Source organism: Lampetra fluviatilis, chromosome 3 (genome assembly GCF_964198595.1).
Source record: "Lampetra fluviatilis chromosome 3, kcLamFluv1.1, whole genome shotgun sequence".
NCBI lineage: Eukaryota > Metazoa > Chordata > Hyperoartia > Petromyzontiformes > Petromyzontidae > Lampetra > Lampetra fluviatilis.
This window is the reverse complement of record NC_136277.1, coordinates 12,600,054-12,617,720: the sequence shown is the minus strand read 5'-3', so window position 1 is coordinate 12,617,720 and position 17,667 is coordinate 12,600,054. Positions and strand designations below refer to the sequence as shown.

At 52.4% G+C, this 17,667-nt stretch overlaps 1 protein-coding gene across 6 annotated transcripts in view; it reads left to right on the top strand.

Annotated features, from left to right (window-relative positions):
* The window catches only part of WLS (Wnt ligand secretion mediator), a 109,611-nt gene extending 92,288 nt beyond the window's left edge, over nt 1–17,323 (top strand). For all 6 annotated transcript variants that reach the window (XM_078883084.1, XM_078883092.1, XM_078883102.1 and 3 more), the window contains exons 11-13: nt 353–436; nt 9,949–10,105; nt 12,403–17,323. In XM_078883084.1, the coding sequence (XP_078739210.1) occupies nt 353–436; nt 9,949–10,105; nt 12,403–12,521 (360 nt within the window). In that variant the 3' untranslated portion in view covers nt 12,522–17,323. The remainder of the gene's footprint in view (nt 1–352; nt 437–9,948; nt 10,106–12,402) is intronic.
* The last annotated feature ends 344 nt before the right edge of the window (nt 17,324–17,667 follow it).

Here is a 17,667-nt window from a genome sequence, read left to right as displayed (position 1 = left end):
AACGTACCACGTGACCCGGGTATTAAATAGGGGTGGAGACGAACGACACGTGGTCAGAACGGGAACGAATGGCGGAAGGGGTCATGCGGGAACAGGGCTCTGGGTTGCCACGTGGCGGTGTGTCTCTCTCGCTATCTGTCCCTCTCACGCTGCCTGTCAGCAGCGTGAAGGAAAGCTGTAATGCAAAGTGAATAAAAGACCGGATTCCCGAAGTCGCCTCAACGACCTTTATTACACAGGCATCATCAGGGTCGGGATCGAACCCATGACACAGCTGTATACCAGGCGAAGTAGTTAACAACGTGAGATGGTCATGATGGTGGCTGTTGGTGATGGTTGTGGTGATGTGCAGGGTTTGATCTTCCGGTTCAAGTTCCTGATGCTGACCACCTTGGGCTGTGCTGCTCTCACGGTCATCTTCTTCATCATCAGCCAGGTGTGTGGAGCACTCTTCGCCACCACGCCCACCACGCCCACAACCACAGTGACATCCGTTCTTCAGTCTCGCCTGCCTCGCTGTTTGTTGTCTTGTCTTTCGTGTCGAGCTGTAGGGTAGTGGTTGTAGTGTACAGTGAAACCTTGGATTGCGAGCATAATTCGTTCCGAACACGTGCGCGTGATTCAAAGCACCCGTGTATTAAAGCGAATTTCCCCATAGGAAATAATGGAAATCATCTTCTTGGTTCTTTCGGTAAAGTCACGTAGAATGGAAATAATAAAATAATTCTCACGACGTTTCGGCCACAACGCAAGCAGCCGTCCTCAGGCGAAGAACAGGTCTGTCGGAAAGACAGTCTGAAGGACAGACCTGTTCTTCACCTGAGGACGGCTGCTTGCGTTGTGGCCGAAACGTCGTGAGAATTATTTTATTATGTTTTATTTTTATTATTTTATTATTTCCATTCTACGTGACTTTACCGAAAGAACCAAGAAGATGAATCCCTGCAGTCACGAAAGCTTTAAATCGAAAAATAATGGAAACTCAGATGATTCGTTCCACAACCCAAAAATATTCATGTAAAAATGATGAATGCAAAATACCTTTTTATATTTTTATTATTGAAATTTAATATAAAGTAATCAAATGTATTAGTTAAATTTAATCGTGGCTGGTGTGAGGGAGACGAGAGAGAGGAGGGTTATTGTGTAGGACGACTTTCACTTGCAGTACAGCTACTAAAGAACAGTCACTACACTTGGACACAAAATAAAAAAGATGCTTTACACACGTGTAGTGGTGATACGCGCTGGGTGTATATGTCGTGTGCCAGCGCGTATGTACGGGTGTGTGTCTGGTGACGCGCGCTGACGGGGAGGAGCAGGCGTCAGTGCGCGGGTGGGGGTAGTGCTGCTGATTGGCTGTGTGCCGGTGACGCGCCCAGAGGGAGTGATCGGGTAGCAGCGCGGTGTGATTGGTCGGAGAGTGGAAACACGCGCTGAGCGGAACCGGATCGTGGGGATAGCGCGTGGGGATTGGGTAACGGAGGAGCGGTGCCGACGTTGAGGTCCGCATCCGCTCCGTCTCCCGGGGAGAAGGGGTATATAAGGTGATGCACAGAGGAGCAAGGGGCAGAAGTGGAACCATCTAAGAATGAAGACGAAGGTGTAGAGATAGAGCCCGGAGAGGAGAGAAATGGAGAGTAGAAGAGAGTAAGGTATAGTGTGTAGCCAGCGAGATAGAAAGGTCTACACGAGCTGAGTAATGTATAGTGTGTAGCCAGCGAGATAGAAAGGTCTACACGAGCTGAGTAATGTATAGTGTGTAGCCAGCGAGATGGAAAGGTCTACACGAGCTGAGTAATGTATAGTGTGTAGCCAGCGAGATAGAACGGTCTGCACGAGCCGAGTATGCATACGGTGTAGCCAGCGAGAGAGAACGGTCTGCACGAGCCGAGTATGCCTACGGTGTAGCCAGCGAGATAGAACGGTCTGCACGAGCCGAGTATGCATACGGTGTAGCCAGCGAGAGAGAACGGTCTGCACGAGCCGAGTATGCCTACGGTGTAGCCAGCGGGAGAGAACGGTCTGCACGAGCCGAGTATGCATACGGTGTAGCCAGCGAGAGAGAACGGTCTGCACGAGCCGAGTATGCATACGGTGTAGCCAGCGAGAGAGAGGCAAAGTCTACACGAGGCGAGAGACGAGTGTAGCCGAGGCGCGGAGTCTACACGAGGCACAGAGAGCCGGCAGCACAGAATCCTGAGTCAAGAGAAGTGCGGTGTGAAGAAGAGAGGCCACGCGTTGTATTGTTACAAGTCAAGATTTAATAAAAGAAGTGTGTTCCCGTCAAGGGGTTTCCTGCCGTCATTTTCCAATACTTCATCTGGCGTCAGAAGTGAAACGGGCTTCCAAGTATGGAGACGAGGAAGACCCGTAGGACCCACGGGATTGACCGCGAGGAAGACCTGGACGACTCGGAGCCGCTGGTGGCGGGGGGTGAGGAAGAGGACTTGCCCACGCTGCAGGGTCCGTCGACGGCGCCGGCCGAGCGACCGGGGACAGACGCCGGGCTTCGTGAGGCGCACTCCCGACTGGCGGAGCTGCTGCTCGCCGCCGCGTCCATCTTGGCGGAGATCAGCTCGTCGGGAGGAGCGGGGACGGTGGGGGACATTTTACAAGGTCGCCCCGCAGATTCCCGCCAAAACGAATGGGGGATTCCCGCCATTGCGCCTGGGCCTACTTTTGGCGGGAACGGCGAGCGCCACGTGGTGGTGGGTTCCCAAGCGCGCGCATCGACTTCATCAGCGCGCGAGGGGGTCCGCCATCTTACGTCTGCTGCTGGAGCCGCCATCTTAGACACCGACGGACAGGCGGAGAGGAACCACGAGGCGGATGACTTCATTTTTCAGCAGCGCCTGCCCACGTTGTCAGCCTTCAAGGCGGAAGGCGGAGACTGGGGCCAATTTCAGCGAAGGTTTTTGGCGCATCAAGAGATGTCAGCGTGGTCCGATGCTACGGCGCTGCGGGCATTGCCCGCCATGCTGGACGACGATGCGCTCGCGGCCTTCAGGGCTGCACGGAAGTCGGACCGCTCCACGCTGAAGGATGCGCTGGGTTTGTTGGCCAGGGTCTACGGGCCTCCCTCTACATGCCGCCATCAGTTCTACGCAAGACGGAAAGCGGCCACGGAGACCGCGCTGGCCTATCGCACGGCGTTGCTGGCTCTTGCTGATGCTGCGTTCCCTCGGATGGACGAGGAGGGCCAAGACGCGATGGTTTTGGAGCAGCTGCTCAAGTTGGCGCAGGACCTGGGGGTCCCTATCAACACAGCTGACGACATTGATATTTCTTCTCTGAGAGTCGCCACGAGTATTCAAGCGCACGAGGCCCTACAACGGAAGCAAGGCGTTGGTTGCAACGCTGCTGTCGTCGCAGCCCCGGGTTTGGTGGTCGCCGAACCCCAAGTCGTCAGCCCACGAGAGGAGGCGTTCGCCACGGGACGACCAGGGGACTGGAGGCCGGGGGCCCGGTCGCCTCTGCGATCGGGCCGAAAGTCGGAGCAACCAAGATCTACTCCGACCCTCGTCACGTGCTATAACTGCGGCCTCCGGGGCCACGTGGCGTCCGGGTGCCGCGCTCCGCGGCAGCGCGCCATGGGAGCTCGGCTGGACGACGACCGAGAGCCCAAGTCATCTCTACAATCCCCGGCAAGTCGCGGCACCTCACACGCTCGGCCTGTTTATTCGGCACACATGGGACGCCGCGTTGCGGCGGAGGAGGGCCGGTTAAGGTTCGGGGATTCGGTTCGGCGAGGGGGGTTTGGCCGGGACCAGGGAGACATTGAATGGGCGGAATTGGGGCATAGAATTGTGGCTGCTTCGGCGGGTTCGTCCGTTGTTACGGGATCTATTGATGGGGTTGAGATTAGGGTGTTAGTGGACACGGGGGCATCGGCAACTATTATATCGGACCTCATTTATAATATTCTTCCAGTCCAATGTCGTCCGCTGCTTCCAGTGGATGTGCCATTTTACGCCGCTAATGGGGGATCGTTGGGCATTATCGGTCAGGTTAGGGCGTCCATTTGCATTGGAGATATCAAATTATCGGGACCCGTTTTCGTTTCGTCTTCCTTGGCAGTTCCGTGTCTTTTGGGCACTGACTTTTTGGCTAAAATGCCCATTAAAATTCTTATCGATCAACGATGCATTGAACTGCCATCGGGTCGCCGGATTTCATTTTTGACGGGCCCTACTGACATTCGGACGGCGTGCGCTACGATACAAGCGGTGGCGACGCGGACAGTGCAAGTGCCCCCGGGTTCACAGATGTTGATTCCCCTCCGGTTGCGAAAACCATGGGTGAGGGAGGCTTCGGGACAGAGTATGCTTTTGGGTCCTTCTAACAAGGCTGTCGGGGGTCTTGATTTATCGGTGGCTCACACTTTGGTGCGGGCTGACAGGGATCCGTTTGTGATGGTTTTGAACGCGGGGTCGCGACCAGCTGTCATCCCGCAGGGCACCGTGCTGGCTCACGCGGCGCAGGTTCCTGGGGATGATGGGTTGGTTGCGCAGGTGGGCTCGAGCCCCGCGCGGAACGTTGAGCCAAGGGAAGACCTTGAGTGGGTCCATTCGTTATGTGCCGCCTCGGACGATTTGTCGGCGGCGCAGTTGGGTGCGCTGCGCGAGTTGCTCATTGAATTCTCTGATGTATTCAGTAAACATAAGTATGACATTGGGTGCACGGATTTGTTGCACCATCACATTGAAACGGGCGATGCGGCGCCGGTCAGGCTAAATCCCTTCCGACTGAGTCCCGTGGAGAAGGAACATGTTCAGTCGGCTGTTAACGATATGCTAGAAGCTGATATTATTTCACCCTCCTCTAGCCCGTGGGGAGCGCCTATTGTGCTGGTTAAGAAGCAGGACGGGTCCCTGCGATTCTGCGTTGATTTCCGTCGCCTGAATAAGATCTCTGTGGCTGACGCGTATCCGCTCCCCAGGATGGATGAGTCCCTCGATGCATTGTCTGGTGCGCGATATTTTTCGACTCTTGATTTGTTATCGGGGTTTTGGCAGTTGCCGCTCGACGAAGAGTCGAAACCTAAGACAGCATTTCGGACTCCAGGGGGGCTGTTCCAGTTTAACCGGTTACCCATGGGACTTCACTCCTCTCCAGCGACGTTTCAGCGACTTATGGAGCTGGTTTTGTCGGGCTTGCAGTGGGATACATGCTTGATTTATATGGACGATGTCATTGTTTTCAGTAAAACGTTTGAGGAACACCTCCGGCGATTGAGAGGGGTGTTCTTGCGAATGCGATCGGCTAAGTTGAAATTTAAACCGGCCAAATGTCACCTCCTTCGTAGGTCCGTTAGATACTTGGGTCACATTGTCGATTCTTCGGGGATCTCCACCGATCCCGCGAAGACGGATTGTGTCGGTTCGTGGCCGACACCTACGTCCGTTTCCGACGTGCGTAGTTTCATCGGGTTTGCTTCTTATTATCGGCGGTTCGTTGAGCACTTCGCCACTATTGCAAAACCCTTGCACGCTCTAACGGCGAAGGGAGTGAAGTTCAAATGGGGACCGGAGGAGGAGGCCGCGTTTCGCTCCCTCCGGGACGCCTTGGTGGGTGCCCCACCCTTGTGTTATCCCGATTTTGCCAGTCCCTTTTTGCTGGACACGGATGCTAGCAACACGGGCATTGGGGGGGTGCTATCCCAAGTCGTTGGGGGTGTCGAAAGAGTTGTCGCCTACGGTAGTAGGGTGTTGTCTCCGGCGGAGCAGCGCTACTGTGTCACCCGGCGCGAGCTGCTTGCCATTGTTTTTTTTGTGCAGCAGTTTAGGCCATATCTGTATGGTCGTCACTTTACAGTCCGAACGGACCACGCGGCGCTACAGTATTCATTGAGGGTCGCCCAGCCCTCGGGCCAGTTGTCGCGTTGGTTGGAAGTCCTCCAGGACTATCAGTTTACGACTACGTACCGTAAGGGGTTGCGACACACGAATGCCGATTGCTTGTCGCGGTTGTTGCCTTGTGATGAATGCGCGTGTTTGTCGGGATCGGCGCGCTGTAAACCGACGCTTGCGGGGGAGATGGGGGCACTGGCTGCGACAGCGGGCGCACCGAGTGGGGAGGATTCCACTGCCTCTCAGGGTCGGGACTCGCTGCTCTCGCTGTCGCTCAGCGAATGGGGCCGCCTCCAGATGGCGGACAGTTCGCTGCTAGCATTGCGCCGCAAGGTTGGGGGTCCCGAGGGGGACCAGGAGCGTACCGGCTCCTATGTACTTGAGCGGGGCGTGTTATTGAAATGGGACAGTTTGTCCCGGCGGAACGCACTCGTGGTGCCTTCCGCTGTGAGGGGGAGGGTTGTCTTGGCGGCACACGAACGCCTCTTGCACTTGGGAGTTAACAAGACGCTTGCCCTGCTTCAGCGTGACTATTACTGGCCGGGGATGGGAAGTGATGTGGTGCATATTCTGAAGGGGTGCGTTGAGTGCGCCAGGCGTAAACCACCGGCCGTGGCAGCTAATCCACCGCTGCAATCTATTCAGGTCTCGCGTACCAACGAGCTCGTTGCACTCGATATTTTGGGGCCCTTCCCAGTCACGCCGAGAGGGAATAAATATTTGTTAGTGGGGGTCGAATACTTTACCCGATGGCCTATGGCGTGGCCTCTCGATAACCAGTCGGCAGCGGCTGTGACGGATGCCTTCGTCCAGGGCTATGTCCTGGACAAGGGGGCTCCCGAACGCCTGCTGACCGACCAGGGTAAAAATTTTTCGAGTAAATTGTTGCAAGAGGTGTGCGATCTGTTGGGTACCAAGAAGGTGCGTACCTCCCCGTACCACCCGCAGACTGACGGGATGGTGGAGAGACTCCACAAAACCTTGACTTCCATGCTGTGCCAGCAGGTGTGCGAGGCACATGTAGATTGGGACCTGCAGGTCCCGGGAGTCCTTGCCGCGTATAGAATGGCCCCCCATGCAGCTACGGGGTTTTCCCCATTCTATTTGATGTACGGTCGGGAAGCTGACCCGCCAATAGAAACGCAACTTGGCCTGTCCGCTCCACGAACTAATTCTAATTTGGCAGAACATATTAAGTTTAATATTCATAAGCTGACAGAGGCGAGGGAGGCCGCACGGCTTAATTCGCGGGCTCGCCAAATTGCTAATGAACGGTTGCGGGCACGGAAGGTGTCCATGCACGAATGGAAACCAGGTGACAGGGCCTGGCTGCATTGCCCTCAGGCACCCTTGGCTACGTCGCCTAAATTGTTGAGACCGTGGAGGGGACCCGTGGAGGTCGTGCGCGTTGCACGGCCCCAGTGCGTTCAGATAAAGTGGGGAAAGCGCCGGTGGTACGTTCACCCCTCCCGACTGAAACCGTTCTCGCCTCCATATGGCCTCCCCTTGTGTCGTGATGGCCGGGCGTGTGACGTGACCGGCGACCCAGAGGGGGAAATGTCTCTGCCTGATCCACACGTATTGTCGCCTGATCTGCTCCCAGGTGTCTCGGAACTGACAGCTGCCGATCACCGGCGGCCGGATCTCCGCGGCGGGGCCGGCCCTTTCAGGCCCGTTCCGCGCCGTCTGGAGCGGCCGGAACCGCCGGACGGTCGTCAGTGTCCCGCCCCATACGATGGACCAGCCAGACGGACTCGCGCCAGGTCGTGCTACTTTGCATGACCTGCCTCGTGAGGAGTCGGGGCAGTTGGAGCGCCTCGTCACTGCGTGTAGTCGCAGGGACGTGGGGCGCGTTCGTTTCGAATTTGCTCGTATCGTGTTATTGTTGACTTTTCGCGTTCATTGTCAATCTGTACATAGTTATTCTTGTTGTTGTTGTTGTTGTGTTATGTTACGGGGCACACTCGGGGGGTTATGGGGTTTTTTTTTTGTTGGTTGTCGTTTTATCGTCGTGGTTGGTTGTTGTTAGCAGCCGGGCCGGCTGCGAGCTATGTGGGAGGGGGTGATGTAGTGGTGATACGCGCTGGGTGTATATGTCGTGTGCCAGCGCGTATGTACGGGTGTGTGTGTGGTGACGCGCGCTGACGGGGAGGAGCAGGCGTCAGTGCGCGGGTGGGGGTAGTGCTGCTGATTGGCTGTGTGCCGGTGATGCGCCCAGAGGGAGTGATCGGGTAGCAGCGCGGTGTGATTGGTCGGAGAGTGGAAACACGCGCTGAGCGGAACCGGATCGTGGGGATAGCGCGTGGGGATTGGGTAACGGAGGAGCGGTGCCGACGTTGAGGTCCGCATCCGCTCCGTCTCCCGGGGAGAAGGGGTATATAAGGTGATGCACAGAGGAGCAAGGGGCAGAAGTGGAACCATCTAAGAATGAAGACGAAGGTGTAGAGATAGAGCCCGGAGAGGAGAGAAATGGAGAGTAGAAGAGAGTAAGGTATAGTGTGTAGCCAGCGAGATAGAAAGGTCTACACGAGCTGAGTAATGTATAGTGTGTAGCCAGCGAGATAGAAAGGTCTACACGAGCTGAGTAATGTATAGTGTGTAGCCAGCGAGATGGAAAGGTCTACACGAGCTGAGTAATGTATAGTGTGTAGCCAGCGAGATAGAACGGTCTGCACGAGCCGAGTATGCATACGGTGTAGCCAGCGAGAGAGAACGGTCTGCACGAGCCGAGTATGCCTACGGTGTAGCCAGCGAGATAGAACGGTCTGCACGAGCCGAGTATGCATACGGTGTAGCCAGCGAGAGAGAACGGTCTGCACGAGCCGAGTATGCCTACGGTGTAGCCAGCGGGAGAGAACGGTCTGCACGAGCCGAGTATGCATACGGTGTAGCCAGCGAGAGAGAACGGTCTGCACGAGCCGAGTATGCATACGGTGTAGCCAGCGAGAGAGAGGCAAAGTCTACACGAGGCGAGAGACGAGTGTAGCCGAGGCGCGGAGTCTACACGAGGCACAGAGAGCCGGCAGCACAGAATCCTGAGTCAAGAGAAGTGCGGTGTGAAGAAGAGAGGCCACGCGTTGTATTGTTACAAGTCAAGATTTAATAAAAGAAGTGTGTTCCCGTCAAGGGGTTTCCTGCCGTCATTTTCCAATACTTCACACGTACACACGTGGTCACAACACTGTAGTAAACAGTCTACGCTCGCACGGATGTTGACTATACGAGTGAGGCATGCCGACTGAGACCGAGCATGGGAGACGATTACCCACAATTCCGTAGCGAGAGAGAGAAAAGAACCATTGGCTCAGTTGTGATCACGTGACGCTCGACAGACAAAGCCTATACTGTACGTACAGTACTCGTATTGCAAGACCTCGCTCGTTTATCAAATTAATATTTATTTAACATTTTTGCTCGTCTTGCAAACACTCGCAGACCAAGTTACTCGCAATCCAAGGTTTCACTGTAGATTCCCGCTCACGTCCACGAACACCAGTGACGATTATCTGAACAGGTACGGGGTCTCCCCCTAGGTCGACTCAGCCTCAAATGAGTACCTGGCGCGGTGTGCAAATATTGCAAGTAGGGAGACAAAGGCGGTCGGGCGGGCGTGGTGCTGGCCACCCGCTTCCTCGTGTGCCGTGCTTGGCCTTTGTAGGTGCTCGCTAACAGCACTTGCCCCAACAGTCTGTTTGGACTATGGGGAGGAGGGAACTTTGTCTTTGGCGGGGGCAGCGATGACGATGACGGCGATAGTGATGACGGTGAAGATGACATGGATGTAAGATGAAGATGATTAAGATGGTGATGTTGACGGTGATGAGGACGACGATGATGATTAAGACAGTGATGGTAGTTGTGAGGATGACGATGGCGATGACGATGACGGCGATAGTGATGACGGTGAAGATGACGTCGATGAGGATGTAAGATGATTAAGATGGTGATGTTGACGGTGACGAGGACGACGATGATGATTAAGACAGTGATGGTAGTTGTGAGGATGACGATGGCGATGACGACGACGACGCTGCTCACGACGATGATAATGACCGTCTGCAACGCGCCCTTACCCCCCCTCACCACCCCCTTGTAGGTGAACGAGGGTCACTGGAAGTGGGGTGACCGCACGGTGCACGTGAACGCGGCGTTCTTCACGGGCGTGTACGGCATGTGGAACATGTACGTCTTCTCCGTCATGTTCCTGTACGCGCCCTCGCACAAGCGCTACGGGGACGCTGACCGCTCCGAAGGTGACGCTCGCTCCCTCGCGCAAAGACACAAAGATACCCCCCCCCCCCTCTCTCTTTCTCACCGTGTAGCCTTAACACAGGCATGTCCAAAGTCCGGCCCGTGGGCAAATCACGGCCCGCGAGCAGATTTCATACGGCCCGCAGCTTCGGTCTTATAATGTGTTAGTTATGGCTTGCTAGCTCCGTCAGAATAAATACATCACAAAACTCAAGGAAATGTAAGGTATTCTATACAGTAATAGGTTTTTACCCTTTTAAAATGGTACAAAACGGACACCTTTATTCAAGGCATCGTGTTTGCAATAACCACAACACAAGTAGTCAAAAAAGCAAACAAAAAGAAGCAACTCTGATAATGATAATAATATGCACTGTCCTTGAAGTTGATTGGTCCACACCCGAGACAGCTTTCTTTCTATTCTATACAGTTTGTTCAATGTTATCTGACTGAATGAAAGGCAGAATTGCGTTTTTAGAGTTGTTCACGTCTGCCCGAGTGGCTTATATTTGGTTACATTGTCATTTGAAAAATAAAGGTAATTGTGACAATGAAAATTGTTTTTATAACAGTGTGTGTTTCCACGTAACTTTTGTGGTTAAAACAATGTCAAAAGGAACTATTGGCCCCCGGGCATCTTCACTTTATCAAATGTGGCCCTAAATTTCGATTTAAAGCTTTCATGACTGCAGGGATTCATCTTCTTGGTTCTTTCGGTAAAGTCACGTAGAAGGGAAGTAATAAAATAATAAAAATAAAACAATAAAATAATTCTCACGATGTTTCGGCCACAACGCAAGCAGCCGTCCTCAGGTGAAAACCAGGTCTGTCAGGGAGACAGCGTCTGAATGAAACAGCACACGAGCTTGGAGCATATATATATAAGCTGGGTTGGGAGGGGGGGAAAGGGCGCTTCGACAAAAGAATTTGCATATCAAGATGAATTTAGCATATTTATGGGAAATGCAGGAATGTGATTAGTACTACATATGCCCGTGCATTATGCAGGATTAGCAGCATCAAAGGGAGGGGATATGGGAAATGCAGGTATGTGAATAGTACTAATTATGCCCGTGCATTATGCAGGATTAGCAGCATCAAAGGGAGGGGATAGGGGTAGCATTAATAGAGGGAAGGAGTGTTAATAGTATGTAGCTGCAGTAACTAAAACCAACACGTAAACAACTAAAGTATAAACTACATAGTATCATCAGTACTATGTAGTGGCCCTCTTTGCAAAATGTTTGGACACCCCTGCCTTAACAGAACTTTGGGGGGCAAGTGCCGTTAGCGAGTTGAACCCGGTGAAGGACGCCACGCGGCATCTCACGGCGCGATGCCGATGGCACATTTGGGATAAAATTAGCGGGGAGAGGAAAACAAAAAAAACGTGAAATAATTCGCGAATGTTTCTTTTCGCAACCGCCACCACCGACTTTCACACCGTTCCTCCCCCTCCACCCACCATGAACATGACGGAGAAGACGTATACTCCGACTGATGCTCCTGCTGTTGTGGAGTGACTCGTGCAGCCAGCTATGACTGCAGAGTTTGGTAGTACATGTTGTTTACGTCGTTTATTGTGAAAATTCGGTCACAGTTCCTATGACCACTGTTTCATTGCTTTCATGGCTTTATTTTGGTGATTCTCGAAAAGTTTACTGGTTTGGCCATGTTTGTTTGTTGTAGTACAGAGTTAGACTGATGGCCTTAATCTAAGTTGTCTTGTGGTTGTTGTTATTGTTTGACTTGCATCCCACTGGGATATTTGCACAGGGTTGGTGTACGGTGATTTTTTTCTGCAATATTTTGCTGTCTTTTCTTGGCTTTTCTGTTTGCACTCAGTCACTTTAAGATGTTTTCTTGTTCATGTTTTTAAATCCTTTATATTAAGTTCACTTGCTTGCTTGCTTGCGCGCTTACGACCGTGCAAATCTTTCGGTCGTTTTTTAACCCACTTCCCGTGATCCAATCGAGCTGACATTTTGCACACAGACTCGTTGTGCGTGACAATTTATTTTCGTGAAAACATTTTTCCATAACTTTACACTTTTTAGGAAAAAAAAAATTAGATTTAATTACCAATTGCTTAATGGTGGCAGGCAATCATCTGACCCATAGGTGGCAGCCATCTCAAGCCAGAGGACGAGAGGACTCTAGCCGCCACGCATATAAAGGATTTATAGTGAAAAACTTTGTTTTTACGGGTTAATTTTTTTGTTTGTTGCGGTTGCACCCGATTCAAGAGCCGAATGGCTCACAGGGCTGTACCTAATCAATGAACTTTGAACCACGGCAGGTGACATCGCCCTGGCCCACGGGGAGGAGTTGACCACGGCGACGACGGCGTTGGCAGGAGGCTCGAACACGGCACCCACCGAGGTCTACCGCCTCGCCGGCAAGGAGGCGCAGGAGTGATGCTGGCGTTGCCACGGCGACGACGACATGGCGACGGACACGGCAACGTTACGGCATCGTCACGGCAACGACACGTTGACGACACGTTGACGACACGTTGACGACACGTTGACGACACGGTGACGACACGGTGACGACACGGAAGCGGACACTGCCCTCTGTTGCCGGCGGCACTAGTCGGGCACAAATCTGCTTCGATTCTGAGTTCTGACAGGAAAAATTTGAGGGGTCATTGCAGGTGATATTGAAACGGGCTCTCATGTGTTATTCACCGCTTCCTGAATTCGTAAACGTTAAAAAAAAAAATTAACGGATGTGAAAATAAGCTCAGTTATTTTTGGCGGGTTACGTTGTTTGATCATGTTTTGTCCACCAATTTTTTATTTGTGAACCCCTTTTTTCGGCGTGCATACAGATAAACTGATTGGAGAATAGAGGCAAATCGGATACCCGGTTTGTCTCTTGCAGACTTGGTAGCCTGGTCTCTGTGCATTGGCTGACACACAAATTTCCTGCTTCTAATTGTTTCGTAGAATCATTTTTACATTTTCTTACAAATCAAAGTCATTGACGTGCCGAGTGAGAGTTGTTCAATCCGATTACGCGCCAGACAAACGAACAACGCCGGCTTATGGCAGAGGTTGCAAACGGGTTTTGATTCCTTACCCGTACCCGGCCGCACCAGGGTCGCAAACGGCTACCTGTACCCGTACCCGGCCGGGTACGGGTAGCCGGGTATCGGGTAGGGTACGGGTATCGGGTACCCGGTTGCGACCTCTGTGTACAGCTTACAGTCGCCTGTCTTCTGTTAACCGGATTACAATCGCGAGTTACCTCCCCGTTCCGTGCGCGGTGGGTTGGCGACGGCGACGGAACTCCGCAGCAAACGATAGAACGCGTCTTGCGGAACGCTCCACTTTTACTCCACGCTCGAACAAGACGCGGCGAGCACACTACCTTGTGTGCCGTGAGCCCTCGTCGAACGCCGCGCTAGCAGCAGTAGTAGTAGATGCCTTCGTAGCAGGCTCCGCGTTCAGACAAAAAGCGCAAAGCGAAAACGGTTCAGTAATGTAACGATGAAGTGTGGCGAGGTACGGTGTACGACTACTACTACTACCACACGCACCGCGCGGTGAGATGGCGGGACAAATAACTGAGGGTACGCCACCGCCGCCGCCACGTTACTGTTAATTCCGCACACTGTATTACTGCACCGCTCACCGCTCAGCCGCGTAGCTCAAGAAAGTAGCGACGTGTAATAACGGCGTGCGCGCGTTCCGCGTTTGTAACCGGCAACTGTTCCCCGATGGAATTATAACCGCGTTACAGCGAAAACGCGTGATGGTGTGAACACGCGTTAAGTGAGGACTTCACGTATGCTACAATGCTGGCGGAATGAAATTCTGGTCGAGTACACGCGTAAACTAAGTGGACAAAGCCGGGTTTGTTTTTTAAAAATGCGCCACGCTCAAAATACTCCTCTTACGCGTCACGCCTAAGTAAAACTATTATACGCAGCATGTTGATGTAATACTAACCACGTGAAGCGAATACACCGCAGACATGTTGCTATACACAGCACACTGATAGAACACTACGATGATGATGCTCGTATTCCAAGTTGGTGACCACTTGTATACGCCACGAAAGTATAACACTCCTATGAGACCACTACAATGCACAGTGGAACGCGACTGCACACACTTGCTACGCCGTGCTCGCAGGAATTGCTCTACACCATCGCGACGCTGCGCGCCACCATAATTTGCCGCCGTAGAAAATAACTGAAGCAACCGCGCGCACACCGCTTCGGGAAACGCTACGTAACGCGCGCGCGACACTGCATACATCGTACAAGTTGACTTGAATACACCTTGTTCCAACTTCACTGTGCACAACTAAAACACTATCACGGTAATGGATCGCACCCCCACCACATCCGCTGAAGTTTCACGCGCTTCACTCTATAAGAGAGCGTACTGCGCGCTCTACCCTAGCTTACCCAGTCAAGCGCTGCGAATGCAACGATTTAGCCTCGTCCGCGGTTCGATCATCACGTTTTTGGATCTCAAACCAATATATTTATTTTTCGCCGTCGCCTTACTAGGGCAACCTGTCGCGGTACTAAATCTACGGACGCTAAAGTGGCGTGAACCATAAGATGTATCTTGTCGTATATTGACACACGAATCTATAGGTCGGCGGTGGGAAAACGTTTTCCTTATCAAGGGCCAAATTGGACTTTCGGATACCTTTGGCGGGGGCCGCACGTCCTTGGCGTTATCCGACAGTAATGCGAGGAATAAGCGGAGGGGCCCCACCTTTACCACACCAACGTGCGATGCCTTGCGACCGCTTCGCCTCTTGCTAGCGACGACAGTGTCGGGTCGAAAGTTCCGAATGAGACGGGACGGATGAAAGTCGTTTTCCGGGCCTGGTGTGCCCAGGATTGTCCTTTTCTTTTCGAGGCGGCTAATATCTGCAAGTCTTCCCCCCGGGATGTTAAACGTCACCCGTGGTTGTTTTGTCGTTTGCGCAAAATGATATGCCACTCACAACGCGTTTACAATGCAGTTTCCCCCCTCTTCCAGGATCGTGGCATATTTTTATCCCCGTGACGCGCGTCCCAGTTTTTGTACCTCCGTAGGGTGGCAGCCCCGAAGTTGTTGGTAGGCCTCGAGTGGCCGCAGACCGTGAGAAATCAAGTCGCGGGATTGTAGTTTAGACTTAACAGTGGCGCGAACTTGCGCAAATCGCAAACACTTTTTCCCCTCTTACACACGCCACAGATAACTTAAATCGTGAAGCGTTAAAGCAAACGGGGTCAACGCCTGAGCCGTCTGCCGTGCAACTTTGTTGCGTGCAACTTTGTTGCGTGCAACGGAATCCCTTGCGCGTGGACATCATTGGGCGCCACGGTGGCGAGATGTTGACTACCTCGCCTTGTATACAGGAGGTCCTGGGTTCGATCCCGACCCTGACGCTGTATATTTGGGAGTTTCCATGTTCTCCCCGTGGTCGTGTGGATTTTTCTCCGGGTCCTCCGGTTTTTCCCCGTCACATTCAGAAACCGCCATAAATTTCCGCACAACGATAAGCCGTTTCGCCGAGCTATCGTTCACGACAGCGAGGCCTTACCTGGTAAAATAAAAAATAGTTCATCGTTTTTTTAATTATCTCTGTTGCTAGCCGTGCAAGCGTTTGCTTCCAGTGGAAACGTTACTTTAAGTCGATCAGCTCAGCGATTCAAAGCGCTGTATTTCATCACGCTTAGCATGACTTTGGCGACCAATGTTATCCACAAGATGTTTTTTTCGTGTTAGATCTTCGCAAATATAAATGCGTCGTTTAAACCCGCCACGACCCGACACGGCCAATTCGCAAACAAAACTGGTGACGAATTGCCACGTTTTTTTTTACGTGACAGACCTTACTACTAATTTGCTGTGTCGGGTGGTGGCGGGGTTTCACGACATATTTCTATCTATACGCGATCTAACCCCCCAAAAAAACCTCTCCCGTAGTATTTCATCACGTTCACATGTTTTTTGGCCACGTCATTGGCTGTTGTACAATTCTGACGTCGGTGCCGATAGATACGACGTTTACCCATGCCAGACAACGGACCCTTTCTTTTGTTGGCGCAACTATTTGCTCAGATGCGGACAAAGCAGTCGCGGGTGACGATTAAGTTTGCCGCGAATTCGAGAGCCGTTTGGTCGCAGCAACTGATCCGCTCAGGTGTGGGGAACCCGGCTTTAAGAATCGATTTTAAGTTGCCAAATCGCTACATGTCCATCTTCGTCGTCGCTCGCACACACGGCACAACATCGAGTTGACATTTCAGAGCGGAAGTGGGGAATATTTATACTTTGGTTGGAGTGGGGAACAGCAGTAGTGTTTAGGTCGTTTTGTCTTCTTTTGCCTCAAGTAAGCAGGATGCGGTTGCCTTAATGCGCGTAAGTAGCGTTGTACGTACTCGCAGAATATTTCTGTCTTGTACTACATACGATAGTTTTTTTTAGTTTTTTTAGTGCATAAAGGAGCATCGTGTTGGTACATCGGTTACTACCCCTGAGGTAGCATTAAATATATATCATTTTTTATAACGGTAGAACATTAGATTTTGTAGCTCGCATAAATTAATACATTTACGTCCGTTATGACATAAGGTAGTTTTTTTTTTACGTAGAGCATCACGTTAGCAGCGTGCGTAATGAGCGAAGGGAGCGAGGGTGTTCGTCGCGAACGGTAACACACAAAACAAAAACAAGCTAACAATCCTAAGTGCCTTGCATTGTTTTCCAGAAGTGTTCCCTCCCCCCACGACCCCTTGGATCGAAAGCAGTCACATGGACCTCGCGTCACATGGCGAAGCTGCCCCCCCCCCTCTCCTCTCTCTCGCGGTGCAGTGTCACCACGGACGGGGCCCGCTCACCTCACGCTGCAACCCAAGTATCGTTGCGGACGGGCACGCGATGCAAACACGCGCGCGGTCAATCTCCGCTGCTGGATGAGGCCCCCTTCCCACGTTGTGCGGTTTATTTGACCGCACGTTGCCGAGGCGTTTGCCCAGTGCCATAACCTCCCCCCCCCCCGTTGCTGTTACCCTACGCGCGGTCTTTGTAATCGCCTCTGTTGCCCCCCCCCCCACCGCTAACACTGAGATCTCTTGCCGAGGGTTGACTTGCGGGGGGGGGGGGTTTATTGATGCGCGAAAGCGAGGCTTTGCGACGGCTTTCCAGCGTAAACGAAATGTAGTGACATTAAAGTATTTTACACAGTCTTCCTCGACCGCCTGCCCTCGTGTTGCTTGCATCGGTCGATGTCATTGCTGCCTTTGACAAACTCGTGCACCCAGATGCGTTGGCTCGGCCTACAGAGTTCTTCATTCTGGCGAATTGCCCGATGATGCTGGATGTAATTACCGGCGAAACGTCGTACGAGTCAAAAATTGTAAATGTTGTGGATTCACTCTTCAACACACCGATGGGCTAAAGTAGTGAACTATTTGTCTTTTGATAATTGGTTTTTTACCCTTCTATCTGGCAACGAAACTGACACCTTTTTTACAAGGAGTCATGTTTGCATAGACCACAATACCTGCAGCCATAATGCAAACAAAAAACATTATGGCTGCAGGTAT